The sequence below is a fragment of the Anas platyrhynchos genome, chromosome 1 (genome assembly GCF_047663525.1).
Source record: "Anas platyrhynchos isolate ZD024472 breed Pekin duck chromosome 1, IASCAAS_PekinDuck_T2T, whole genome shotgun sequence".
NCBI classification, from domain to species: Eukaryota; Metazoa; Chordata; class Aves; order Anseriformes; family Anatidae; genus Anas; species Anas platyrhynchos.
The window spans coordinates 203,833,631-203,861,066 of record NC_092587.1 but is presented as its reverse complement, the minus strand read 5'-3'; the positions used below and the strand labels follow the sequence as shown (position 1 = coordinate 203,861,066).

The 27,436-nt window shown below is 51.1% G+C and overlaps 5 protein-coding genes across 8 annotated transcripts in view; 1 reads left to right on the top strand and 4 right to left on the bottom strand.

The window, feature by feature from the left end:
- Window positions 1–1,918: 1,918 nt before the first annotated feature.
- Window positions 1,919–3,474, bottom strand: LOC101793166 (mid1-interacting protein 1-B-like). Its single transcript, NM_001310812.1, is given in 2 exon segments — window positions 1,919–2,287; window positions 3,027–3,474. A coding segment is annotated over 1 exon segment (402 nt). The 5' UTR covers window positions 3,454–3,474; the 3' UTR covers window positions 1,919–2,287; window positions 3,027–3,051.
- Window positions 3,475–5,553: 2,079 nt separating this feature from the next.
- On the bottom strand, window positions 5,554–6,400 carry LOC113844954 (mid1-interacting protein 1A). The gene is made up of 2 exons (XM_027466744.3): window positions 5,940–6,400; window positions 5,554–5,846 (listed from the first exon to the last, which is right to left on the bottom strand). Exon 1 carries the CDS (start codon window positions 6,357–6,359, stop codon window positions 5,958–5,960), a length of 402 nt encoding a protein of 133 aa, XP_027322545.3. The 5' UTR covers window positions 6,360–6,400; the 3' UTR covers window positions 5,554–5,846; window positions 5,940–5,957.
- Window positions 6,401–8,938: 2,538 nt separating this feature from the next.
- LOC119716675 (mid1-interacting protein 1A-like) lies at window positions 8,939–9,781 on the top strand. 2 transcript variants are annotated; one of them, XM_072033078.1, is made up of 2 exons: window positions 8,939–9,395; window positions 9,509–9,781. In XM_072033078.1, the coding sequence occupies exon 1, from the start codon at window positions 8,976–8,978 to the stop codon at window positions 9,375–9,377; it is 402 nt and encodes a 133-aa protein (XP_071889179.1). In that variant the 5' UTR covers window positions 8,939–8,975; the 3' UTR covers window positions 9,378–9,395; window positions 9,509–9,781. The 2 variants fall into 2 exon arrangements, with proteins under 2 accessions (XP_071889179.1, XP_038033675.2); XM_038177747.2 differs by having other exon boundaries at window positions 9,489–9,781.
- A 612-nt stretch (window positions 9,782–10,393) lies between these two features.
- On the bottom strand, window positions 10,394–14,680 carry NDUFC2 (NADH:ubiquinone oxidoreductase subunit C2). Its single transcript, XM_038177753.2, has 3 exons — window positions 14,461–14,680; window positions 11,272–11,415; window positions 10,394–10,583 (listed from the first exon to the last, which is right to left on the bottom strand). Exons 1-3 carry the CDS (start codon window positions 14,597–14,599, stop codon window positions 10,534–10,536), a joined length of 333 nt encoding a protein of 110 aa, XP_038033681.1. The 5' UTR covers window positions 14,600–14,680; the 3' UTR covers window positions 10,394–10,533.
- Window positions 14,681–15,882: 1,202 nt separating this feature from the next.
- The window catches only part of ALG8 (ALG8 alpha-1,3-glucosyltransferase), a 24,484-nt gene continuing 12,930 nt past the window's right edge, over window positions 15,883–27,436 (bottom strand). Inside the window, exons 1-13 of one of the 3 annotated variants that reach the window (XM_072032892.1) lie at window positions 26,841–26,990; window positions 26,159–26,237; window positions 25,017–25,210; window positions 23,850–23,959; window positions 22,913–22,980; window positions 22,229–22,355; window positions 21,145–21,248; window positions 20,907–21,027; window positions 20,481–20,579; window positions 20,033–20,138; window positions 18,723–18,820; window positions 17,570–17,642; window positions 15,883–16,534 (exon numbers count right to left, since the gene is read on the bottom strand). In XM_072032892.1, the coding sequence (XP_071888993.1) occupies window positions 16,303–16,534; window positions 17,570–17,642; window positions 18,723–18,820; window positions 20,033–20,138; window positions 20,481–20,579; window positions 20,907–21,027; window positions 21,145–21,248; window positions 22,229–22,355; window positions 22,913–22,980; window positions 23,850–23,959; window positions 25,017–25,210; window positions 26,159–26,237; window positions 26,841–26,962 (1,533 nt within the window). In that variant the 5' untranslated portion in view covers window positions 26,963–26,990 and the 3' untranslated portion in view covers window positions 15,883–16,302. Of the gene's footprint in view, window positions 16,535–17,569; window positions 17,643–18,722; window positions 18,821–20,032; window positions 20,173–20,480; window positions 20,621–20,906; window positions 21,028–21,144; window positions 21,249–22,228; window positions 22,356–22,912; window positions 22,981–23,849; window positions 23,960–25,016; window positions 25,211–26,158; window positions 26,238–26,840; window positions 26,991–27,436 lie in introns of those variants that run through there. The other 2 variants (XM_013103786.5, XM_072032891.1) reach the window with 2 other exon arrangements.

Below are 27,436 nucleotides of genomic sequence, written 5' to 3'. Positions count from 1 at the left end.
CTAGGCTTTTCCAATGGTTGCACTGAGCTGGGAAGAGAAAACCTGCAGGTTTGATGGATTTGGGGGCACCACTGCGTAGAGCTTAGTGAGAAGCTCAGAGTGTCATAGATCCCTTCCTGTTCTCAAAGGGAAGGTCGCCAACAGCTATCACATTTCTCCTGTAGACACTTCAAAAGTAGATCTCCCACCGTCCCCAGCTTTCGAATGGCAGAAGAACATCTCCAAGACTCCAAGGGACCGTCCTTGCATTGCCTGAAAGGATTACCCTGTACACAAGCGACCACAAAAGTAATTAAAAAAATAATTGAGCGACAAAAATAATCATGTTAAATAACTCGGTGTCTGCCGAGGAACGAGCAACTTGACAATGGCTTCGTGGGGAATAAATATGTGGTTCTGAAAATTGTATAAATAGGCACGCAACAATGAGCTGGAAGAGCTCTGTGCTCGTTCGTACATCGGATTGGAAAGCAGTGTTGCCCGTGCAAGAATTTTTTACCAGATTTATTTCGTTAACACATCCAGCAGGCAGCTTCTGTTACAGAGAATTAGGTCGACGGCATTCCTATCTGGGTTTTATACCCCTCTGCAAGTAAATATCCGAGGGGAAAAAAAAATAATGGAACGATTACGGAAAGCAGCTGTGAAAACAGAGAGGGAAATGAGAAGCTTGGACGTGGGGAAGCAGCTTGGAAGCAGCACTGAGCGGCTCCTGTTGGCCTTGGGTTCCCTTTTGCCTGGTGTAGAAGTCACTCGAGGAGATGAAGGCACTTTGCTCCGTGTAGGAGGTGCTCCAGGGCTGATCTCCACCCTTCGTGTCATGTTGGAGTCATCAACTGGTGCAGAGGGCACCTCAAGAGCCCTGTTTCCATGACCCACGTGCTCCAGGGCATCGCAGGGAAGGAGATTTCCATGGAAAGCTGGGGACAGGATGAGAGGGAACGGGCTAAAGTTGCACCAGGGGAGGTTTAGGTTGGATATTAGGAAGAAATTCTTCACCAAAAGGGTTGTGAGGCGTTGGGATGGGCTGCCCGGGGAGGTGGTGGAGTCACCATCCCTGGAGGTCTTCAAAAAACGTTGAGATGTTGGACTTAGTGACATGGTTTAGTGGAGGAGTGGTTGGGGTTAGGTCAGAGGTTGGATGGGGTGATCTTGGAGGGCTCTCCCAACCTAGACGATTCTGTGATTCTATGATTCAAGAGCCAGGCAATAGGACACCAGGACTGGGGACACCTCCAGCCTCGTGGAACAAGGCACAGCGTGGCCAAAAAGCAAAACCAGCAGCAGTTTGCTCCAGGACTGCTGCGAAATAGCTCCTGCGCCACTGGGCAGCTCCAGGAGCCACTCCTAAATCAAACAGCCGGGCGCTGAGCAAACACCAGCAACACTTCCAGTCCTTTATCTCCTCCACCCACCTCTGCGTGCCTGGGGAATGTGTGGCTGAGGGCTGAGGAGGTGTCTGAGGTGGCCTTGGAAAGCCCCCAAGATGCCATCGAAAGCAGCTGGTTGCTTAATTGCCTGGTTGCTATTAATGCAGCCCGGTTCCTCGCCTGTTTTAATCTAGGGGAACAGAATAAAAGAGGTAATTTTTTGTTTTAATAGCTGGTGAAGCCCTGCCTGGCTACAGGGTGAGCAAAAATAATTTATTCCCTTGAGGAATAATGTGAGACATGAAGGGAAGGGAAGGGAAGGGAAGGGAAGGGAAGGGAAGGGAAGGGAAGGGAAGGGAAGGGAAGGGAAGGGAAGGGAAGGGAAGGGAAGGGAAGGGAAGGGAAGGGAAGGGAAGGGAAGGGAAGGGAAGGGAAGGGAAGGGAAGGGAAGGGAAGGGAAGGGAAGGGAAGGGAAGGGAAGGGAAGGGAAGGGAAGGGAAGGGAAGGGAAGGGATCAGCCCGTATAAAACACACGTTCACACTTGCTTGAGGCTTTGCATTTTATTTCAGACCACCCTTGGGTTACATCATCAGAGACCAGTGGGGAGGTAATTTAGACACACGCAAAAATAAAATAACATAACATAAAATAAAATAAAAGCCTTGCTTCAAAGTTACAGATGCCTTATACAGAGCGATAACACTGAACGCTTGCTTCTGCCCTGCTGCAGGGAAATTTCACCTTCAGGGCACGGAGGTGAGACGAAGCCGGCGGGATCGGCCGCGGGGCAGCTTGGCTGGTCCAGGCAGCGCCCGGCGGGCCGGCGGCCGAGCTCAGCGCTGGTCACAGAGGACGTTCCTCGGTGGGACTTGGCGCAGGAGAAAAGCTGCCGCTGGGCCGTGGACGTCAGAGCATCCTGCGGGGAAAACGGAGGTGGTTTGGTTGGAAAGACCTCATCCTTGGTTGAATTTTGTCCAAAATTAGGGTTGGTGTTGTTGTTCAGGGCATCTTTTCTGTATGCTTGCGCTGTCAGAGCTCTGTTGGGTGCTGAGCCCGTGGTTGGGGTTGGGTACAGGGGCCAAAGGGACTGAGGGATTGAAGTCCTACCAGCCCAGAGCCTGGCTTTGTTTTCCAGGCTAAGGGAGGATTGAGGTAGCTGATGGCACGTCTCATTTAGACATCTGGAGACCCAAAAGGGCCAATTTACTCCCTGAAAAATTAATCCTATGGTTTTCCTCCGAGAGGAAGGAGAAGCAGCTGAAGCACCAGTGTCTGGCAGCTCCTGCAGACCAAAACTCGGGGTCCTCCAAGCACCCGGCCCCTTCCTCCCTGAAGATGCTTTGGGATATTTGGAGTCCGCCCAGCAGGAGCCAGACATTGCCTAAACTGCAAGCTGGGGGCTTTGGGGACAACTTGGAGCTCGCTAAGTGACCTTTGTCCAGCGGCACAGCCCTGTGCCAGTTGGCAACTGAGCAGGACAAACACTGGAGGAGCTGTTGAGCAACAAAGGGCTCAAAACGAAGGCTCAAAACTTCTGGGGTTTGGGGGAGTGATGCAAACGCTGGGAAGACGCCCAGCTGATGGGGCAAGGAGATGACACTGTGCCACCCCTTGGCCGGCTCCTCCTCGGGCTCCTCATCTCCCAAAACTCTTACCTCGGAGGCTGGCGGGGGTGCAGGCTCACGAGCTGGACTGATCGTCGCTGAGGTTGATCTGCTCCAGGATCTGGCTGTACCTGCGCGTCAGGGCTTTGGTGTTTTTGGTCAGGTCGGTGAGGACCTGCTGCAGGCCGTTCACGTGGTGGGACAGGCGCTCCTCCAGGTTGCCCTCGGCTCCGTCATCCGGGGCCACCTCGGTGTCACCCTCGGCGTCCCCGCTGCTGCCGGGGTCGGTGACGGAGGCCAGGCCTCGCTCCACCACGGGCTTGATGGCCTTGAGGAGCTGGTAGCGCTCGTACAGGTCCGTGGGGCCGCCCTCAGGGGCCTCCCCGTCCCGCTCCTGCTGCGGGAAGACCCCTCGCAGCAGGCTGGGGAACATCACCTCCTGCTCCATCTTCTGGGTGGCTGAGAAGTACTGCTCCATGGCCTCAGCGCTTCTGCTGCTGCCCGTGTGTCCCGCAGGGGCTTTTTATGCTCTGCTCCCCTCTCCTCCCCTCTGCTTCCTCCTCCCCTGGCCAGGCTGGGCTCCAGCCCCATGTCCCTGGCTGTGCCCTTAGCCCCACTTGGCCCCGGTGCCGCCGTGTCCCCGGGTGCCCAGGGAGCTGGATGGCTCTTGGGCTGCTTCATGCTGCCTTTTGGGGTGGGTTCGGTTGGGATTCGGTGGCACTGGTGACAGCAGGGCACCAGGCAGGGGGCTGGAAGTCTTTGGTCCAGCACTGCGGGTTGTCCCCTGTGTTCCCGCTCGTGTCTGTACACTCAGCTCACCGATTTTGGGATCAGTTCCCGGTGTGAGGCTGAGAACCCAACGCTGCAGTCCTTTTGGGGTAAATCTCTGTGAGCAGTGGCAACGGGGGCTGTTGCAGCATCCCCTGCCGTGGTGGAGGGGGCCTGATCTGCTGTGGGGTGCTGCCCAGGGACCTTTGGAGCTGGTGGCAGGTCACAGCCCCTGCCTGGAACATCTTGGGGCCCTTATCAGTCACGTTCATCAGCGGTGCTGAGCTCTCCGGATGCCCTGACGGGACCCTGCCCAGGGCACCGGGAGCTTCTCCAGCTGCCAACCCAAAATCCTGAGCCAGGAGCATCGCCTGAGCTGGGCTCAGCCTTCCTCACCGCGCTGCCACCTCCTCCCCCTCACTCAGCCCCCGTCCTCCTGCTCCGGGTGGGTGAATGACCGCGGGGACATTCCCCCCCCAAGCACCCCGCGTGGCTCCTGGGCTCGGGCACCTGCGGGTCCACGTGGTGCTGGGGGGTCCAGGGCTGGTTCTGACCAGTTTCCCCTCCCTGAGCTCCAGGAGATATTTCTCAGCCCACCTCCCCAGCCTGTCCAGGTCCCTCTGTATGGCAGCGCGGCCCCCTGGTGGATCTCCCACTCCCCACGGGACTTTTCTCCCCAGATTTCTTCTTTTTCCCCAGATCTCATTGCCACAGGACAGCTTCAGCGCCTCCCCGCGTCACCACCCCATGGTTGGGGATCAGACAGAAACCCACAGCTGTGCCAGGATGAGGAAGTGCATGGGACACAGATCTGTCCCGAATTTAGGGGATTTCTCCATGGCGGTGCCATGCAGGCACCTCCTTGCTCACCTGTAAGGGCTGGAGGTGACCCCACTGAATCCCCATTCTGCTGCTTCTGTCACCCCCACCCTGCTCCATAACCCATGGATCCTGCACGGGGCTGCTGCCTGCCCGCTCCCTCCCAGCTCCTGCCTTGTTTCCAGCCTCCTTATGGGGTCAGCCCTCCGTATGGGGTCAGCCCTCGTTCTGGGGTCAACCTTCCTCATGGGGTCAACCTTCCTCATGGGGTCATCCCTCCTTGTGGGGTCATCCCTCCTTGTGGGGTTGGCCCTCCTTCTGGCATCAGCTCTCCTTGTGGGGTCAGCCATCCTTATGGGGTCAGCCCTCCTAACAGGGTCATCCCTCCTCATTGGGTCATCCCTCCTTATGGGGTCATCCCTCCTTATAGGGTCATCCCTCCTCATGGGGTAATCCCTCATTGTGGGGTCATCCCTCCTTATGGGGTCAGCCTTCTTCATGGGGTCAGCCCACCTTATGGGATCAGCACTCCTCATGGGGTCAACCTTCATCATGGGATCATCCCTCCTTATGGGGTTGGCCCTCCTTCTGGGGTCAGCCCTCCTTATGGGGTCACCTCCAGCAGAGCAGAGCCCATGCCGTGGTGGTGAGGGCTTGATCTGCTGTGGAGTGCTCCTTTGGGGCTCGGGGCAGGTCACAGCCCCTTCTGGGTGTCCCCCCATCCTCCCAAATCCCTCTCATGGGGTCACCTCCCCTTGACAAAACCGTCTTTCCCCCCTTGGAGAGGTGGTTCCTGCCTCTCCCCAGCACACGCTGAGCCTCACGCTGGCTCCCACAGCCCCAAAACCCAAAGTGTCCCCCTCCCAGCTCCCTGGGGCCCCTCTCCGGGGCCACTTGTCCCAGCCCTGTGCTGGGGCTGCAGACGGACCCCACTGTGGGGTCGGGGCCCCGCTTGTCCCCGTGTCCCACAACACCACAAGCACGCGGCCGCTTCGCAAGAGTCCTTTTATTAGCAAAGAGAGGGGCAAAGGCCCGCGCGGCTCCAGGTACCAGCTGGAACCAGCTCCGCAGAGCTCGGGGCGAGAGCGCGAGGCCGCCGCCTGCCCCCGCTGCCACCGCTTCTGCTGCTGCTGCTGCTGCTGCTGCTGCTCGTCGCCAAGCGAGAGGAGGGCGCGAGGCGGGCGGCTCCGTGGCGGCCCCGGAGGGCAGCGAGGGCTCTGGCGCTGAGGATCCGGCCCCACGGCGTTCCCCACGGGTCCTGGCGCTGGAGGTGGAGGAGCGGGGCTGGGGGAAGAGGCAGAGACGCCGCGTGATGCCCGGGCTCTGCCAGCACCTCCCCGGGGCCCCCCCGGGCTCCGGCCCCCAGCGCTCGCTCACCTGGAGCCCGCGGCGGCTTCACCAGCTGGGCTGCCCATCGCTGGGGCTGATCTGCTCCAGGATCTGGCTGTACCTGCGCGTCAGGGCCGTGGTGTCCCTGGCCAGGTGGCTGAGGACCTGCTGCAAGCCGGCCAGGTGGTGGGACAGGCGCTCCTCCAGGTTGCCCTCAGCTCCGTCGTCCGCGGCCGCCTCGGCGTCGTCCTCGGCGTCCCCGCTGCTGCCGGGGTCGGTGACGGAGGCCAGGCCTCGCTCCACCACGGGCTTGATGGCCTTGAGGAGCTGGTAGCGCTCGTACAGGTCTGTGGGGCCGCCCTCGGGGGCCTCCCCGTCCCGCTCCTGCTGCGGGAAGACCCCTCGTAGCAGGCTGGGGAACATCACCTCCTGCTCCATCTTCTGGGTGGCCGACAAGTACTGCTCCATGGCCTCAGCGCTTCTCCTGCTGCTGCCCGTGTGTCCCACAGAGGCTTTTTATGGGGCCGGGCACAGCCCCGCTCCGCTCCCCTCTCCTCCCCTCTGTTTCCTCCTCCCCTGGCCGGGCTGGGCTCCAGCCCCATGTCCCTGGCTCTGCCCGCGCGTGGCCTTGGCCCCAGCTGGCCCCCGGTGCCACCGTGTCCCCAGGGTACCCAGAGAGCCGGGTGGCGAGGAGGGGAGGGGAGGTGCCGTGCAGCCTCCGCCTGAAGATTTCCCATCCCGCCAAGGCCACTCGGGAGGCTGGGGGTGTCACTGCCTCTGGGGTGGCTTTGGCTGGGGCTCGGTGGCCGCACTGTGTCCCTGGCTCTGCTCCCCCTGCCCCAGCGGTGCTGCTGCCGCCCAGGGGGACGTCCCCTCTGCCCCCGTGCCTGTCCCCCACCGTCCCGTTGGGGCCATGGGTGTTGAGCAAGGCCCTGAGGCAGCCAAGGCACAGAGGTGACAGGGGGACACCCAGGGGGACACCAGCTCCTGCTCCCCACCCCCAGGCTGAACATTGTCCTCCTGGGCTGCTGTGGGGCTCGGGGCAGCTGATGGGGACTCAGCAACCCAAGGGTGGTCCCTGGCACCGCAGCGTGTCCGTCCCCATGTGCTGGGGGTGCTGCTCGCAGGGAAAAGTCCAAGATCAGAGCAGGGCTGAAGTTCTGCTGAGATCCCACCGGGACCATGCCCGGCGGCGGCGCCTGGCTCTTGCAACAGGGCCAAAGGCCGGGCTGCCAGGGAGTGTGGCAACCCGCTCCTATTTTGGGATCGGCCACGGGGTCCTTTGGCCCTTTGGCAGCCCTCGCCGGTAGCAGCTCTGCCCCGCATGCACACCGCGGGACGCTCTGCCCCACGCGCTCTCACGCCAGGGCCCTGTGGCCACCCCCACCTCTTCCCCTAAACGGACCTAAACATGCCCCTAAAGGACCAGGGGCTGGAGACCTCAAAGCACAGGACCCCGAGTGGCTGCTGGGGTTGGGCAGCAGTGTGTCCCTGTGGTGCCAGGGCTTTGTGCTTCCCCTCACTGAGCTCCAGGAGATGTTTCTCAGCCCACCTCCCGGCCTGGCCACGTCCTCATGGCTGTGGGGCCCTGTGCCCAACCTGCCGCTCCTCCCCGTGCCATGGCATCAGCAAACTTGCTGAGGCTGCAATCTGCGGGGCCGCCCGGATCCTTACTGAAGTTGTCAAACACAGCTGGGTCCATACTGCCCACGGGGTGCTCCACGTGTGTCCATTTTCCAGCAGGACTTTGCTCCCCTGCCACCCTCTCTGGGTGCAGCCATTCAGCTGGTTTTTGAAACCCCTCACTGGCCTCTCCCCCTTCCCCTACTTCAGCAGCGACTCCATGGGGATGTTATGGGGACAGCGTCAAAGCCCTATAGAAGTCCAGTGAGACAAAATCCACTGCTCCCTCCTCTCCCATCAAGCTGGTGATTTCCTTTTAGCAGCATCTCGACTAGTTCAGGCACGATTTCCCCTTGTTGCATCGCCACCTGCCAGCTCCCTCAGCACCCCTGGGTGCATCCCATGAGGGTCCATGGACTCCTTTGTGCCCACTCTGCTCAATATTTTTGTGGCCCGACCCCAGCAGCTACTCAGGGTCCTGTGCCTTGGGGTCTCCAGCCCCTGGTCCTTTAGGGGCACGTTTAGGTCCGTTTAGGGGAAGAGGTGGGGGAGGCCACGGGGCCCCAGCGTGAGAGCGCGTGGGGCAGAGCGTCCCGCGGTGTGCATGCGGGGCAGAGCTGCTACCGGCGAGGGCTGCCAAAGGGCCAAAGGACCCTGTGGCTGATCCCAAAATAGGAGCGGGTTGCCACACTCCCTGGCAGCCCGGCCTTTGGCCCTGTTGCAAGCGCCAGGCGCCACCGCCGGGCATGGTCCCGGTGGGAGCTCAGCAGAACTTCAGCCCTGCTCTGATCTTGGCTTTTTCCACGTTCCCTGAAAGCAGCACCCCCGGCACATGGGGACAGACACGCTGCGGTGCCAGGGACCATCCTTGGGTTGCTGAGACCCCATCAGCTGCCCCGAGCCCCGCAGCAGCCCAGGAGGACAACGCTCAGCCCAGGGGGTGGGGAGCAGGAGGTGGTGTCCCCCTGTGTGTCCCCCTGAGCCTTGGCTGCCTCAGGGCCTTGCTCAACACCCGTGGCCCCAATGGGACAGTGGGGGACAGGCACGGGGGCAGAGGGGACGTCCCCCTGGGTGGCAGCAGCACCGCTGGGGCAGGGGGAGCAGAGCCAGGGACACAGTGCGGCCACCGAGCCCCAGCCAAAGCCACCCCAGCGGCAGTGACACCCCCAGCCTCCCGAGTGGCCTTGGCAGGATGGGAAATCTTCAGGCAGAGGCCGCACGGCACATCCCCTCCCCTCCTCGCCACCCGGCTCTCTGGGTACCCTGGGGACACAGCGGCACCGGGGGCCAGCTGGGGCCAAGGCCACGCGCGGGCAGAGCCAGGGACATGGGGCTGGAGCCCAGCCCGGCCAGGGGAGGAGGAAGCAGAGGGGAGGAGAGGAGAGCGGAGCGGGGCCGTGCCCGGCCCCATAAAAAGCCTCTGTGGGACACACGGGGAGCAGCAGGAGAAGCGCTGAGGCCATGGAGCAGTACTTGTCGGCCACCCAGAAGATGGAGCAGGAGGTGATGTTCCCCAGCCTGCTGCGAGGGGTCTTCCCGCAGCAGGAGCGGGACGGGGAGGCCCCCGAGGGCGGCCCCACAGACCTGTATGAGCGCTACCAGCTCCTCAAGGCCATCAAGCCCGTGGTGGAGCGAGGCCTGGCCTCCGTCACCGACCCCGGCGGCAGCGGGGACGCCGAGGACGACGCCGAGGCGGCCCCGGACGACGGAGCCGAGGGCAACCTGGAGGAGCGCCTGTCCCACCACCTGGCCGGCTTGCAGCAGGTCCTCAGCCACCTGGCCAGGGACACCACGGCCCTGACGCGCAGGTACAGCCAGATCCTGGAGCAGATCAGCCCCAGCGACGGGCAGCCCAGCTGGTGAAGCCGCCGCGGGCTCCAGGTGAGCGAGCGCTGGGGGCCGGAGCCCGGGGGGGCCCCGGGGAGGTGCTGGCGGAGCCCGGGCATCACGCGGCGTCTCTGCCTCTTCCCGCAGCCCCGCTCCTCCACCTCCAGCGCCAGGACCCGCGGGGAACGCCGTGGGGCCGGACCCTCAGCGCCAGAGCCCTCGCCGCCCTCCGGGGCCGCCACGGAGCTGCCCGCCTCGCGCCCTCCTCTCGCTTGGCGACGAGCAGCAGCAGCAGCAGCAGCAGCAGCAGAAGCGGCGGCGGCGGGGGCAGGCGGCGGCCTTGCGCTCTCGCCCCGAGCTCTGCGGAGCTGGTTCCAGCTGGTACCTGGAGCCGCGCGGGCCTTTGCCCCTCTCTTTGCTAATAAAAGGACTCTTCCGAAGCGGCCGCGTGCTTGTGGTGTTGTGGGACACGGGGACAAGCGGGGCCCCGACCCCACAGTGGGGTCCGTCTGCAGCCCCAGCACAGGGCTGGGACAAGTGGCCCCAGAGGGGCCCCAGGGAGCTGGGAGGGGGACACTTTGGGTTTTGGGGCTGTGGGAGCCGGCGCAAGGCTCAGCGTGTGCTGGGGAGAGGCAGGAGCCACCTCTCCAAGGGGGGAAAGACGGTTTTGTCAAGGGGAGGTGACCCCATGAGAGGGATTTGGGAGGATGGGGGGGACACCCAGAAGGGGCTGTGACCTGCCCTGAGCTCCAAAGATCCCTGGCATGGCCGCACCTGCAGTATTTTCTTCCACCTTTTTATATTTCCAGACCTAAATGTTTAAATACATCTGGAAATACTCCCACCTCCAGACATGCTGAGCACCCCGCAGTGAAATTCAGGAGAGCTGCGGGTTCTCAGCACGTCTGGAACACGTTCGGGGTCAACGTGCTGACTTAGGATCCACAAAGCAGGGCAGAAAGATTGAATCCTGACCACCAGGCAAAGAAAAACCAACATAAGAACACAAAATATATTGATATAACGTAACAGAAGAACAAAAACCTGAATACTCTGTGTTTAATCCTAACTTTTATTCAGTGAAAATGAAGGGTAGCTCTTTACCCAGGCCATGAGCAGCCTGCAGGAGCTCTCAGGATGGAATTGGGAGGATGCTTTGTGAGACGCAGGCTTGTAGCTGCTGGGGAAACCCTCAGCGGATTGGAATGAAGTCCTCCAGGAGCTCTCCGATTCTCTTCTTTCCTGCAAGGGGCAAGGAGATGGTTTAGGAAAATCCCTGTTCAGCATTTGAGATCAATTTTCAAGATTGAAATGCCCAAACCAGCACTATTTTCCTGTTCAGAAGGTTACCAAGCCACCAAAAACCTGCCTCCTGCTACCAGCTAGCTTGCTGCACAAACCGAGCACGCAATTTCTTTTCCATGGGGCAGAAGTGCAGAGCTCACTTCTGCAACGCCTCCTTACGTCTGCAGCCGCCCGCTGACACAGCACGATGCCATCATTATCCAACAGGCAGCCAGCTGGCTGTGCTTTATTAGAAAACAAACAATTCTGCCCCCAGCTGCTAGCGAAACTTTTATTTACTGAGGCATTTTTTGTGATTTCCGATATTCGTTATTTTCTTGGATTTTCATTTACTGGCACAATTTTGGTCGATCCGCTTATTTCGGTTTGGCTCTGCCATTTTTATATATAAATAAATTATTAAGAGGAAGAGTTGGTCATCGAGCTGATCAGCTTAACAAAAATACCTGCTTTCAGATGCTAACTGCTGACTGCTGTTACAATTAATACCGTGAAAAAGCATCAAAAGCATTTTGAGTTGTCAAAAAAGAACCTGCAAGCAGCACATCGACGTCTTGTTATATTTATATATTTGTTTATTAACCAAAATGCTACGGCAGGATGAGGTCTTTCCCAAAATACCAACCTGCTGTCTTGAAGTCCTCCGGGTGGTGCCTGACGTACTCGAACATTTCGCGGTCCTTCCTGGCGTGCACGTACTCGGTGCGCTTGGCGAGGAAGTAGCCGGCAAACCAGCCCACGGTGGTGAAGAGAACCTGGCGGTGAACACCTGCAAGGGGAAAAGAAAAGGCCAAAAAGGGTGATCTGACATCGAGGACGCAAAAAAAAAGAAATAAAAAAAGATCCCTCACTTCAGATTGTCCCCAAATCCCCCTCCAAAATCTCAGAGTTGCCCCAAATTCCGCCCCCCCCACCTGTCACCTCAGGGTTCCCCCCCAGTTCCCTGAATTCCCCTCAAATCCTCTCCATATCCCTCAGAGTCCCCCCAAACCTTCCCCATTACCCCTCAGAGTCCTCCTAGATCCCGCTCCACATCCCCTCAGAATCTCCCCAAACCCTGCCCTACACCCCTCAGAATCCCAAATCCCCAAGGCCCTTCAGAATCCCTGCCAAACCACTCAACCCCTCGGCATACCCCAAATCCCTCCCCAGTGTCCCTCAGAGTCCCCCCAAATGCCTACAAATTACCCTTCAGAATCCCCCCAAATCCCTCCCCATTATCCTCCAGACCTCCCTCAAATCCTCCCCATCACCCCTCAGTCCTCCTAAACTCACCACATCCCCTTAGACCCCCCAAATCCCTCCCCATTATCCCTCAGAGTCCTCCTAAACCCCTTTACATCCCCTCACAATCCCCCTGAAATCCCTCCCACTACCCCTCAGAATCTCCCCAAATCACCCCCAATCGCTCAGAATCCCCCAAACCACCTCAGTCCCAAATACCTCCTCATTACCCCACAGAATCCCCCCAGATCCCTCCCTAACCCCTCAAAGTCTCCCTTAGGAGACTTACCCCTCAGATTCCCCAAATCCCCCTTAGATCCTCCCTATTACCCCTGAGTCCCCAAATCTCTCCCCATTACCCGTCAGAACGCCCCCAAAATCTCTCCCCAACCCCTCAGACCCTCCTCAGATCCTCTTTATTATCCCTCAGAGTCCTCCTAAACCCCTTCACATCCCCTCAGAATCCCCCCAAATCCTGCCCAACCCATCAAAATCTCCACAGATCCTCCCTTTTACCCCTCAGTGCCACCCCAAATCCTTCCCCACTACCCATCAGCCCCCCCAATCCCTCCCCATTACCCCACAGAATCCCCCCAAAGCCCTCCCTAACCCCTCAGTCTCCCTTAGATCCTCCCCATTACCCCTCAGACCCCCCCAAATCCCTCCCCAACCCCTCAAAATCCCCCTTAGATCCTTGCCATTACCCCTCAGAATTCCCCCAAATCCCTCCCCATTACCTCTCAGACCCCCAAATCCCTCCCCATTACCCCACAGAATCCCCCGAAATCCCTCTCCAGCCCCTCAAAGTCCCCCTTAAATCCTCCCCATTACCCCTCAGAGTCCCCTTTAGGTCCTCCCCGTTCCCCCTCAGACCCCCAAATCCCTCCCCATTGACCCTCAGACCCTCCCCATTACCTCTCAGACCCCCTAAACCCTCCCCATTACCCAACAGAATCCCCCCAAATCCCTCCCAAACCCCTCAAAGCCCCCCTTAGATCCTCCCCATTCCCCCTCAGAGTCTCCCCTAGGTCCTCCCTGTTCCCTCTCAGACCCCCAAATCCCCCCCCATTGCCCCTTAGACCCCCTCAGACCCTCCCCATTACCTCTCAGACCCCCCAAATCCCTCCCCATTTCCCCTCAGAATCGCCCCCAAATCCCTCCCTATTCCCCCTCAGTCCCCCCAGATCCCTCCCCATTACCTCATAGAATCCCTCCAAATCCCCCCAACCCCTCAGAATTCCCCCTAAATCCTCCCCATTACCCCTCAGCCCCCAAAATCCCTCCCCAACCCCTCAAAGCCACCCTTAGATCCTCCCCATTACCTACCATAATCCCCCCAAATCCCTCCCCATATCCCTCAGACACCCCTGAAATCCCTCAGAGACCTCCTAAACCCCTCACCACATCCCCTCAGGATCCCCCCAAATCCCTCCCCATTACCCTACAGAATCCCCCCAAATCCCCCCAACCCCTCAGAGTCCCCCTTAAATCCTCCCCCATTACCCCTCAGCCCCCCAAATCCTTCCCCAACCCCTCAAAGCTCCCCTTAGATCCTCCCCATTCCCCCTCAGACCCCCAAATCCATCCCCATTACCCCTAGATCCTCCCCATTCCCCCTCAGACCCCCCAAATCCCTCCCCAGTCCCCCTCAGATCCCCCAAATCTCTCCCCTTTACCCCACAGAATTCCTCCAAATCCCTCCACAACCCCTCAAAGCCCCCCCTAGATTCTCCCCATTCTCCCTCAGTTCTCCCAAATCCCTCTTCATTACCCCTCAGCACCCCAAATCCCTCCCCAATCCCTCAGAGCCCCCCCTAGGTCCTCCCCATTCCCCCTCAGACCCCCAAATCCATCCCCATTACCTCTCAGAATCGCCCCCAAGTCCCTCCCCTTTACCCCACAGAATTCCCCCAAATCCCTCTCGAACTCCTCAAAGCCCCCCCTAGATCCTCCCCATTACCCCTCAGCCCCCCCAAATCCCTCCCCATTACCCCACAGAATCCCCACAAATCCCTCCCAAACCCCTCAAAGCCCCCCTTAAATCCTCCCCATTACCCCTCGGAGTCCCCCTTAGGTCCTCCCCGTTCCCCCTCAGACCCCAAAATCCCTCCCCATTGCCCCTCAGACCCTCCCCATTACCTCTCAGACCCCCAAATCCCTCCCTATTCCCCCTCAGACCCCCCAAATCCCTCCCCATTACCTCTCAGACCCCCTAAACCCTCCCCATTACCCCACAGAATCCCCCCAAATCCCTCCCCAACCCCTCAAAGCCCCCCTTAAATCCTCCACATTCCCCCTCAGAGTCCCCCCTAGGTCCTCCCCATTACCTCTCAGACCCTCAAATCCTTCCCCATTCCCCCTCAGAATCGCCCCCAAATCCCTCCCTATTCCCCCTCAGTCCCCCCAAATCCCTCCCCATTCCCCCTCAACCCCCCCCCCAAACCCTCCCCATTCCCCCCCAACCCCTCACTCCCCCTTCCCCAACGCCCCCAACCCACTCTCCCCCCTACCTCCCTCACCTCCCCTCACCCTCCCAAACCCCAAACCCACCCCAAAACCCCACACCCCAGCCCCTTCCCCCGTCCCCTACCTGCCGTGAGGAGGGGCCGCTGGCTGAAGCCATTGGCCAGCAGTGCCGCCAACCAGCCGGCGCCTCCCAGCCACGCCGACATCTTGTTCACCAGCGGTGGCGGCGGCAGCCCCCGCGCCTCCTCAGGGACGGCCGCCATGGCGCCCGGGCCGCCCAAGGTGACCGCCCGCCTCCCTGCGCCTCAGCCAGCCCCTCCGCCGAGCCCGCCCGCCCCTCACACACGGGTTCCGCCGCCTTCCTTCCTCTGTTTTCACCACGATTTTGAACGAAAATCGGTGTTTTTAACGCAAACGCCCTCCCCTAAATGCCACCCCCCCCCCCCCAAGCGGCGTGGTGGTAACGGGGCTGAGCCCTCTTGTGGTGGTCGAGCAGGGGGCGCGGCGGCTGTGAGGTTTTTGCAGCTTTCGAAGGCCTAAGTTTTGGTTAAACTGCTTCAAAAACACTTCATTTTGAGAATTCTTTCTGCAAAACAGATAAATATTAATATGGTAGCGCGACCCAGAATGATTTTTCTTTTAAATGAATCTGAAATTACCTTAAGCCACCTGTGAGAGCAATACCCATACAATAACATAACCATAAAAAAAAGCCAAACACAACACAACTTCCCGATCTAACCCTATTTATTATTTAGTCTGTCCCCACAAGGAGGATGTTTGGGTATCAGTGTCCCATAGCAGGGTGCTGGAGGTGACACGGGAGCCCCCTCAAAGCAGGGAGCTGGGGGTCGGTCTCTGCTCACAGGTAACCAGGGACAGGATTTATAGAGAATGGCCTCAAGAAATTATGAGAAAGTAATGACAACTGCAGTGAAGAAAGCTGAAAAGGAGCTTGTCATCTGTGAATAGTTTTATCGGTACCTTGTGTTTACACAAATTGCCTAAAATCCTACTCCAAGCACCCCTATTGCCACAGCAACCCCTCTAACTGCTACCTGCTTTCCTACCTGAGCCACACATTACTTTAACATCCAAAATATTCAGAGTGGAGACTTTTAATCAAGTATCCCCTCTAAAGGGGACCTCGTTCTTTGACAGGGCTGAAGTCCAAAAGCTGCTCAAAAGCTCCATCCCCTCTGCCCTCCCCCACAGAATCCCTCCCCATTTGTGGGTGTGACATCACTGGGGCCCAAAACAATCCTATTCCTAGAGCAAAATCTCTGAGGGACAGCAGGTTTTCAAAAACCTTGTCTTCTAAAGTAGGTGTGATTAGAATACATTAAAACCTCCTTGAAAAGGCTATGAAATAGATCAAAGGGACATGGCCACATTAAGCAGAAATGCAAAGCTGTGGCTTCAGGTGTTCAGAAGCTTCACAGAGCACCCCAAGAGTTTCCCCAAGGACATTACGTCCTTATTTGTACCTCAACAGTAAAGCTTGGACAGGAGCTGAAAAAGGGGCAAGAAAGGCTGAAAACAAAAATACCAAGTTCCTTTTATTTCCATATTCCACAGTATGCAGTTACAATGCTCTCGCTACACCACCATGACCTCTTGTAATTTCTGGTTCCCTTTTTATTCAAATACAGACAGTAACGGGAAAGCCAGGCAGGTTTTCCTCAGGACAGAAGCCTGAACCTCTTACATAGTTAACAAGAATACAAAATCCTTTTTTGTTAAGCTTCACAGTTTATTCGTGGCAAAGTATAGTCTCAGTGGACCACATTATTGTGACGAGTGTTTCTGAGCAGAGGTACAGCAGTTGGACAGTACGGAAGTGTTGGAAGAAAAACTCTCCTCACGGAGATGGTAAACATACAGCTGGCTGTAAGACAACAACGCCTCACTGTGCTGGATAACCCTCTTCAAGGGATAACCTGGAACGGGTCCCACCAACACAGCTTTACTCAGCCTTCTGCCTAACAGAAACGTGCTCAGTCAAGACGCTGATGTACAGCTTCAGCCAAGCGTATGTGACACCCAGAGCACAGTAAACAGAGGTCAACAACAGAGGGACAAAAGGAAGCTGCAGCTTCCAGGAGGTCAGAGGAAATATAATTTCACAGAAGATTTCCAAAGGCACCAATTGGATGAGGTAGATTGTTTCAAGCCAGTTAAGGAGAGGCCTGTCTCTCCTGTCAGAGAGAATTAAAGAAAAAGATGTTAAAATACATGTTGTTACTAAAAATAACTATTTTTTTTTCAGCTACTACTGGTGACACAAAAACAGTGCAGAGAATATCACCCACTAATTCAAAAGGCTTTCAATAAACACTTAGATCTTCAGTTGTCAGGAGGAAAACCCACGATAACACACAGTACAGTCAATTCCCTTATCACGTGGTTTTTACACAGTTCCAACAGGCCTTTGTTGAGCACAAATCAATCTAGGTGGAGATCACATCACACCAAAGGACAATTAAACAAATCTCCTGTACTTTATACACGGGTTTGTTCCACTCAAGTTCTTCTTCACCCAAGGACTACAAATGTCAGGTTTATCCTAACCACTGCCCCCTCCCCACAAGCTTTCTGTAGGAAATCTAAGTTCATCTCTTGGAATGGACACTGCTAGTAGGGTTTTGATTACAGGCAGTCAACAGGCTACATTCATATTCTGATTTTAACAAAGTTATGAACAAGAAATTTGCAAAAGCTTGAGCTCTACACAAGCTAAGCACCTACAGAGGACTTAGGGCACTTATGAAATGACCTGAGTCCAGAACACTACAGGGGACAAAGAAGTCTGGCTGAAAGGGGATGACCTACAAAAAGCAAGTGACTGCTGTAATAAATACAGGCTTATAGCAAAAAGAACCTTCATTACAGCTTGGCTTTGTCGTAAAAAGTTTGGGAAATGGGACATGGAGACTACAGGATTTATAATAAACATTGTCTTTGGTTGAGCGGGATCAACTGCCTTAAAAATACACTGGGTTTACACCCTTCTGAGACTAACTGGACAGTTGTCACCGTTCAAACAGAACAAGGATGTCCTAAAAAAGATCCTATCTTAAGCCCTCCTTCCTGAAAACAGAGACATCACCTTAACACAGAAAACTGACGCTAAAACATGAAACTGAAGGGCTGTTTGTCTCTTATGACAACACAGTTCCCAGTGACAGAGGTGGTTTCATTCTTAACTTCAGGAACAAATTTTGTTTCATTACCTGAATAGAGATTTCAGCGAAGAGAAGCTATAAACTGTAAACAGCAGCATAAGCAGTATTTTGATTGGAAGTTCTGAAACGGAAGGAACACAATATACAATTAAAATTAGTTACAACAAACATTTACCATTTAAGTTACAGCAACCTTAAGTGCTAGTATTCAAGCTTGTGTTGTTCAATTTAATTATTTTCTCCAAACCAAACTAAATTATTTATAGGACTTGCATTTATATACAGGATATATATTGCATATATAGGACTTGCATATATATACAGAATATAAGAATTAGCATATGTATTTACTAAACAAAATGCCAAGCATTCCAACACACACAGGATACAGAGTGAACACAATTACAATATACGACAGCACTGCTAATAAGATTTTTCTATTCAAAAGTGATCAGAAATTACTAGGAAGCTTAAAACATGTGAACAACAGGAAAATCTAGTTCTAAGTTGCACACTATAAAGGAGTTAGTTAACAGAGAACATAAAGGAAGTTTCTCAAGTCTAAAGGCAGCAAGTCTACTGCAAATAAATGGCATTATTTGACCAGAAGATCATCTGGATTTGAGCTCTACCAGAAGTATGCCAATCATTACGCAAGTGGTTGTCTGTTTATTTCATTTAAACCTTAACACGTCAGACCTTTGATTAATCAAAGGCAAGAGGAAGAAGGAACAGCACTCATTCACACACAAGAAAATCTATCCCTACACAACTGATTTAATTGATGCTACTGCAGGAATTTTAATTTATTTGATAGCACTAAGCAGCGGTCAGCTGGAAAAGTTGGCTGGAAAACAGCCTGCCGGATCTGTAGTCTCAAGTCGTCTTTATCATGTCTTGCTTCACGTGGTTATCTTGCTTTCCCCATGGCAGGGGAAAGCTTCTAGAACTGTGGCAGAGTGAGGGGTAACAAATACTGATGATTACAATTCCCCATCTTTATTTCAGTTTGAATTTCATGATTCTTCCACTGTGTTTTGTTTTTTTAAACCAAAATTTCATTTGTTGGAGAGCCATATTTACAAAACCAGGCTCACATATAGCATCTTGCAACTTCCAAATTATCACATGAAATAATCCAAAGCCATTATCTGCTCTTCAGCAACCAGAAACGTGAGAGCACAGAAAAAAGACACTTTACCCGGTGCTGTGAACAGCAATGGAAAAAGGGAGAAATGCCCTGTGGTCGTCAGGATCAAGTAGATGCCAGCATCCTTTGTTCTCTGAACAGACAACAAGCTAAAAAATGACAAGAACTTATGTTAACCAATTTTCTTTTAGCAAAGAAACTTTGTTTCAGCAAAAACACTACGCAAGTCACAAAGGAGATGAAAAACAGGTGATATGGAGTTATGTAGGACCCCAGTCCTTCCAAATCCTGGACCTGTGATGGAATCTCCTGCTACCAAGCCACCTGACTTCTTAAAAACACAGGAGAAAAATCAACCAAGAAACCCCCTCCCCAGGAAACCACACGCTCACTGAACACAAGTCTCAGAAAGTTCCAAGATTTTCTAAAAATGCTATTTTTTCCCCCCTACAAATGGTCTTTTTCCTTTGCCATCTGCCTGGCAACACTGTCATCCCTGCTCCCTTCTCCTTCCCTTTGCTATTCCGGTGTTAATTCCCTCCTATGACTGGCACCCCAGTCTGGGGTTTTATGTCGGTGGTTACAGTAGCCCTATTCAGTAGTTCACATGCAGGAACTATCCGAAACTGTGACAATAAGCTAAGTGTTAGCAATCTTGCCTCTAATCATATTCGCAAGTATCAGTTATGTTTCCTTGACACGTGTCTGAGCATCCATTCTTCTCTATCACCACTGCTGCAGAGCAATTGTGTACAATTACAAGTGATGCAGCACATGATCAGGATTATTTTCCAGTTGTACCCACATTCACGTACCATCAGAACAAGTCCCACTTTAGGGTTTTAGTCGCTAAATTCAGACCTGGTTTGCCAAACTTGAGCACTAGGTGAAGCCAGGAGCTTGGGGCAGTGGCTGAATTACATGATTCTTAAGGTCTCTTCCAGCCCAAAGCATTCTGATTTTATGATTTTTATCAAGCTTGCCCTCAAGCTGTCAGTATGGAAAGGAGGCTTTAAGGGGAAGCTCAACAAATTATTTTAAGAGCTCTGGGGTACCCACAGCCAGAAGTCTGAACCCCTTTCTTTTATGAGCTTTTTTATTATCAAAAATAATGTCTGAATCCAAAACATGGATTTCCTGTTACACTACACATCTTAACAGCACTCAGCACTTCAAGACACATTTTATTGTGTCTGAAATTAATGCACTTGGAACACTTTAAAACTACAGCTGAAGGCATTCTATATAAACACATTTATTTTATGAAATATACTGAAAACCAAGCGATCCTCTTTTGAGGATTCTTCAGCAAGCAGCTGCAGGTTCAGGTTGGCCAACTACCACATGTGGGATTCACTCACCTTAAAGGCAGAATAGCGAGGAGGATTGCTTTTTCATGCACGTGCCACCCAAACATGAAGGAGCTCAATGCACAAAGAACAAGGCACTGGAGAAAGCCTCTGGGCCCTTGAGGTTTAAACCAAAGACAGAAAACAGAGGGCTAGAAACAGGCAAAAACAGGACTTCAGTCAAGTTTTGCAATCCTGAATGCAAGCCATTGTCCAAAGAGCTTTTCAATGTTAAACAACTGTGCTCCAGATAGATATTAAATAAAAATAAAATATTTTTGGATACACAACTGTATCCAAAAAGATTAACCCCATATTTATCATAATAATTTTATTTTTATTTTTTTAAAGAAAAGTTATCTTTTGACCTGGGATTGAAATTTGTACAAAGGACATGCTAATCAGATTGAAAGCTGCTGAGGACAAAAGAAAAGTTTCCCAAACAATGATTTGTTCTTACCAATATAGATATGAAAGTACAGATCAGCGTTGCCAGTGGGGTCACAGAAGGAAGGACAGTGTGCTGGAATTCTTGAACCAGCCCTCCTGTCATTGAGGCTTTAGCGATTTTGGTGGGATCAAGGAAGTTGTACTTTAAGCCTGAAAAAAGAAGATTAAAGACGTACAAACTTAAATATTAATAAAATACAGTAGCTGTCAAAGTGAACTAAGTATATGGTTGAGATTTTTCTGTTTTAAAATATAACAGAGAGGTAAGATTGATTTCTGACCTACCACTGGGAGCTTGTCACCCACTGAATTATGTAGTTAATTGGCTGATTTACTGGAAGTATAATTTGCTATCTGTATTTCAAATGGGGAAGCCTAAAATCCAGAGAGCTCTATCTGCAAATGAGCACCAAACCACAAGATGTGCATGCTGTACCAACAACTGTGAGCGCTTTGTCCACGGCGTTGTACAAAGCCCAGAAGTTAGGGGCCCAGTAAGCATGGCAGAGGCCTCGCTTGAAAGGGAAGAGCCGGGAAATGACCTGAGGCAGCTGGCCCTACAGGAAAGAAAAAGAATGAAAAAAAAGTCTCTTTAGATGAGATATGGTTTATAGTTTCATAACAAAGCTTTCTTAGCTGTTCAGGTGAGTAACAAGTGGAGAAGGGGTCATTACCAAGACTATGAAGGGGCCCAATGAAAGAGCTGAAACAAGACAAACAATCAATGCCAGAAGAATTACGTGAAGAAAGCTGAAACTCCTCCACTTCAGGGATCCATCTATAAGAAGAAAACAGATTAACAATGCAGTTACTGTGGCAAGCGGAGAGGCAAAGCAATCCATTGGTAGGGGGGAATGCTAACGCTCATCTAGAAGAAGCACACAGTCCTTCATTTCAATATATTTGTTTCCTTTAGCAGGTAGTTTTTAGGTAATTTAAGGTAAGCAACAAAGCCAATTTTGCCCATTAAATATCTACATAGAACTGCCCAGCTTGGCCAAACCAAAGAAGTAAGGCTGACCCAGACGGAAAGAAACACTTCATATTACAGAATCACATAATTTCTAGGTTGGAAGAGACCTCAAGATCATCGAGTCCAACCTCTGACCTAACGCTAACAGTCCCCACTAAACCATATCCCTAAGCTCTACATCTAAACGCCTTTTAAAGACTTCCAGGGATGGTGACTCCATGAGTATGGGTATTTATTTTATTCTGAATTTACGTAGAGAAGGAAAGTACAACTTGAGATTGCCCCACTTCTTTTGAGTTAAGTTTGTGCTCTTCATTAGTCTATGCCCATTTACTTTTTCTACTTGGCAGCTCTTGCATTATACAATCTTCTGTTATTCGCCCTTTTAAAGGGAAAAGGAGAACTCCTTTTAAAGGGAGTTCTTTGTTCACATGAAAAATAAACACATTTTTCAGTGCTGAAAAGTGGACAGAAGCCTGAAAGATGGATGTTGGAATAGCCATCTCATTATTTTTTACTCAGAATAATTCTTACTGCTTCAAACTGCCATCTGCAGTTAGTTCATGTTGCATTTTCTTAATTGAGAACTGCCTAGAAACAGGAATTTTTGACACACAAATATATTTAAAAGATCTTTAAAAGATCTTTCCAAGTCTACTCCCTGAGATGAATTTTCAATTGACCAACAGCCATTCTGATCCAATGGTACCCCCATGTCTTGTGTCTTCCCCATACCCCATTAAACACAATTCCTCAAAAAGCAAGCAAGGAAAACCCCATCTTACCTGCATTATTTGCAGTAAAACAATAGGATCGCAGCAAATAAATGCCATATGCTGGGGCCACATACATGTAGATGTGTTTGAAATGCAGAAGAATAGCAAAAAGTAGAGCGCCCTCCAAATATCTTCTCTAAAATAATAAAAAAAAAAAAAGAACAAAAAAGGTCCAAGATTTTCTACTTGTTCTTCCTTTGTATGAGCTTTAAATAACCCTCTAGTGTAATCCTAATGTGACAGGAGAACTATCATAGGCATAAAAAACAAATGAGGTGTTTACTTCAAATTACAAACAATATAGTCAGAAATAAATAGAGGAGGAAGCTGCATTCTCAGATGTTGCTTTGAAAACTGGGAATGGCCTCCTCTCTGTGCAGCTTCAGAAGTACATTTTTTAAGGACTGGTGACTTGGAAGGAGGTAAGATGGCAGCAAATCATGCCACTTTGCTCAGGTGTAACAGATTTAGCTTTTTTCTCACAGGGAACTGAAATGCTGCAGCATCAATAAGGAAGCGTAGTTACATTCAGGTTCTCTTCTTCCCCCCAGATTCCATAACTTAACAGCCAAATTAGGACACACCAACAGTGAGCCACTCCCATTAGCTTCAGCAGCAGCAGCCCAAGGAAGTGAAATGATGTACCTAAAATGTGTACGCAAATAAAAAGAGAAAAGAACCACTTAAATTTACCTGGCATAGTCGAGCAACAGAAAGAAGCATCAGGCCAAACAGAAAGCCATTGTACTGGAAGTGAATATCTGAACTTGAGTCAAGAAAGGAATAATGATGTAATCAAATTAAAATAGAACTTAAGGCAAGAAATTAACCTTAAATTCACTCCATGTAGACACAAAGTCATTAATCTTACCTCTAAGTACACCAAGTACAGACACTACTAACCCTGGAGTATTATCATGATGAAATGAAGCTCAGCAGTCTGACTGTGTATCTACCATGAAGCTTACATGACAAAATAAAAAAGTTAATCATCCACTTTTTGAAATTTTAAATACTAGTTTCTGCCTCACATTGGTTTATGGATGGAGACAGTAGCCCTCACTTATCACCTACCACCTGTAAGCAATCAGAATTGATAAAGACAGGGAAGCACAGAATGAGTCCTTTTTATTAAGAACCACTGTATTTCCCCACTCCCTGCTCAACAAAATGAACGCACGTTATGTCAAAACTGACTGGCAATAATTGGACCTCCCAGAATTATTTTTATATCCTTTTTAAAGAAAATTTGCTAATTCTCACACAGCATTACCATTTAAATACATCCCAAACATAAAGCACTTGTAAGATTTTCCTTTACGTGGGATAAACCTAGAACTGCACCCAGGAAAAAGAAGCTCTCTGCTAAGACTTCTGTAGGAAGGTGGAGGAGTAGCCAGCAGGAACAGGCATCTTGCTTCCAGACCGGTCCTTCAGCAGCTCTGGCAAATCAGACAAAAACCTGGTCATTTTCCACTTTGACAAATAATTGCCAAGAAAACATGAAGTTATTCAACTAGAACACAAAAAGCAGCGTTACTTGCTCTTACAGTAAAAATAAAACCCAACGGTTTGTACCACACGCTGTAACAGGTTGAAAACCCCACAAACAACTGGTTTGAAAGGATACGATCCACAATTAACAGCCCGAAGTTCCACAAGAGCAGAACAGCAAGAATAAATGTTGGTTTTTCCAAAATATCCTTTGCAGAGCGCTTCCCATTTACACATCGGCAGCATCTGAAAAACAACAGAAGAAACGTTAAGTCTTAATTGAAATAATTAACGAAACCACATTGCTTTTAAAAGTTGAGACATGCACTTAACCTGAGGATATCACATGGCTGGAAGACAACGGCAGAGTTCCTGTTAAACTCATCAAGAGAATAGAACGTTATGGATAAAGTTTAGTAGAAAAAATAAAAGGATTTAAAATACCAGTAGCCATATTTTTTTTCCCCACACACTAAGTTTTGTTAAGTAGCTTGGTCTCGGCCACATCTCCTCTTCAATTTTAACACTAGTTTTTACTGCCTGTTTGCTGTCAGCTTCTTTTCAAAGACCAGAGTATGGCTCTTATCTGGAGACAGCGCACTGGGTTGTATTTAAAGTCTCCAGCTGGGGCATTAACCTCTTTGTGGCTTTCCCCCAGAACCGTGAGCTACATGCTTACTGGCTAAGAACATCCTATAACTTCAGTGTGAAGCCATTTGGTTCATACGTTGAAGGTCAGATTAAAAGACCATGGGTGATGTGTTTTGTTGCTATGAGTAGCATCATTCTTCCCCCTCAGAAATCCAGGGCACCCTAAAAGCACAGAATCTTAATAATGCTAAGTTAAACTTGAAACAATTTATCATCAAGAACATCAAAAACACTGGAGTGACTTAGCATATTTGAGATCATACTTAAAATTTCATCACAGGTTTCTTATACACTTCTATTCTAGAAGGACAGAGTGATAACAAAATAGGCAAAAACACTTGGGCTCACCCAAACTGACCCAGAGCTCCTACAAAGTGAACCCATCACAGAACCCAGATACCCAGAGTGTGAAATGGCAGCTGATGTCTGAAGGCATAGAAATTTGATGACATCTATAGCAGTAGCATCTCCAAGGGAAACACAACGTTATCTTGCATTTAGCAGCATGTTCCATAGTTGTCCCTTGAGTAGGTTAAAGCACCTTTGATGATTCCATGCATCTACAAGCTTAATTGTACAAATAATTTTGATGTTACTCTAGAAGTTAGAATACTGAACTCACTGTCCCTACAATCAGATCATTAAGACTTACTCATGAACTGCATAGATGAAAAGGATATCCGTAAAGATGACAGAAAATCTTTGGAAGAAGATGGTTGCGTGACTGCTGTAATTCAGATTTTCAATGACCAACATCTTGGGGTCAAAGTACTTGGCAATATGGGAGAGCGCGTACTCAAACCAAGCAAAAAAAGGCGGATAATCCAGGGTCCATTCTGAAGTTGCCTGAAGATAGAATGAGAATAAATAATTTAACACAACCTGTGCTGTTTGCAGTCCTCATATGTAGTTCATGACATCAAATCAATTGACATTTTATCTCAATCTTATCTTTTGTCTGCATGAAAGAAACCACCAGCGCAATCAGTCTTCTTGGACTCAAAATTATTTTTCATACTTTACATCTAATAACCCCTTTTCAATTCAAAAGTTTTATTTAAGCTTTTCTAAAAAGGACAGTTGTTACGCCCTGACCAATATTAATCTCTCACATTATTAGATCAGCCTGTTGGAAAGTTGTGACCCACACACATCATTTATCACACATCATTTATCTCTGGATGTACAGTTCCCAAATTATTATGTGGAGTCCTAGAGACTGATCTTTATCCCAGAACTCAAAGAAATATCTTGAGATAGTGAGCCTACACAACTGGGTTTTAATCTATCATCAAGTTGAAGGTGATCCATCCAGGTTAAAATCAATGCATGCTTGTAGAATACCAGCAGAGCATCATAACTTTAATATACTAATTAACTTCATAATGCACAAACCCCTTTACAAGATTCGTTTTTATTGCAATAACTATGAATTATTAATGACAACAGCCAAGACAGCAACAATGCAAGACCACACAGCTTGTTCCTGTGTTAGGCAGCCTTTCTAATAAACCATGTGCATTAATTGTCTTTCCCAGTTTGCCTTCATAAGTATTAGCAGCTGTCCCAAACAATTCTTTTCTTAAGCATTATATAGGGCCAATTAATTGGGATTGATAAGCTTCTATAGCACTGTTATCCAGCTGCCAGCCATCAGTATCCCTGGCATGTATGTTCTGCAAATAAAGTTTTTTTTTCCTCTAGCACTGAGAGAGGCTGGCACAACCAATATATCTATAACTTATACACAGCTAATAAAAGAAAAAGAAACCCTCTCCCCCTAAAGAAACTTACTTCATAGTACCACTGAGAGAGAGGTAAGTTGTGTGTGATGGCGAGCCAATTCCTGTGCACTTCAAAATCTGTGGAATGACTGCAAAAGGTTTATGTTAAGTCAGACGCATGCACCTGAAGGAGAAACATTACTGAATACAAGGCCAGAGGCAGATAAATAGGGGGCCTACGCCACCAAGCTCCCAGACTCTGACAAATAATTGCCCAAATAATTTGGGCAGTAACAGAGATGCTGCACAAACTTTGTACCCCGGACACTGATAGATATAGGACAAGGTATACTGTAGGTATAATATAGGTATATTTTGGTCAGGAACGACTTATAGCTCAGACTTTTCTTACAATTAACGCTAAAATTCCTGGGGTTACTGACTTTTTAAAAGCAACTTAAAATTTCTGAGGAAAAAGCTGCATTTTTGCATTTTTCCCCCTAGTAATGAAAAAGCGTGCCTGTTTCAGCGTATTAAAGCCCCCGAACAACAGCCAGGTTGGCTGTGAACACTGTTAAACCCAAACTTAATCCCCTTTTACATCGCCCAGAGGATGAGGAGGCGGCACCCCAGTGCCAGCAATAGCTGAGGGGAGCAACCCCCCCCCGGGGCTGTCCCCACACCGAATGGATCCCCGAACCCGAGCAGGGGCAGAGCCAGCAGCCTCCCATCCCTGTCCCTTTCTTTCTTACTACGTGGGGATGAGGAGGCACTTGAGAAAGGAGACGCCGAGCGCCAGGGCTCCGAACCAGCTCCTCCCGCCCGCCGCCATTATGGACCCGCCGCCATTACGCGCCCGCCCCCCCCCGCGCATGCGCCAGGGCTGGGCCTGAGGGGAGCCATGGAGGTGGGGGGGGAATGGCGGTGCTTGGAGGGGCGCAGAGGGGTTGGGAGCGCGGCTCTTGGCTCCACGCTGCACCACATAAAAATAAAATTCTGTGCCTGAAAGCGGTGTCTGAATGCTCCTTGAGGTCCTGCAGGCTCGGTGCTGTGAGCACGGCCCTGTCATAGTGGACAACCACCCTAACTTTGCCCTAACACCCAGAGGGTGTCCCTGTGAGAAAAACCGCAAATAATTTTCTTCGGACAGGCTCTTCAGTGAAGCTATTTTATTTGTGATTGCGATAGCAGGCATCCTGTCAATCAGGAGCGCATTTTAGTAATCAAATCATAATCTTTTGATCATATATGAAAAATCATAATCTAAAGCTAAATCATAATCTTAATCATATATGTCCAATTTTTTTTTTTCTCTCTCTCTCTCTTTTTTTTTTTTTTCCAACCCTTT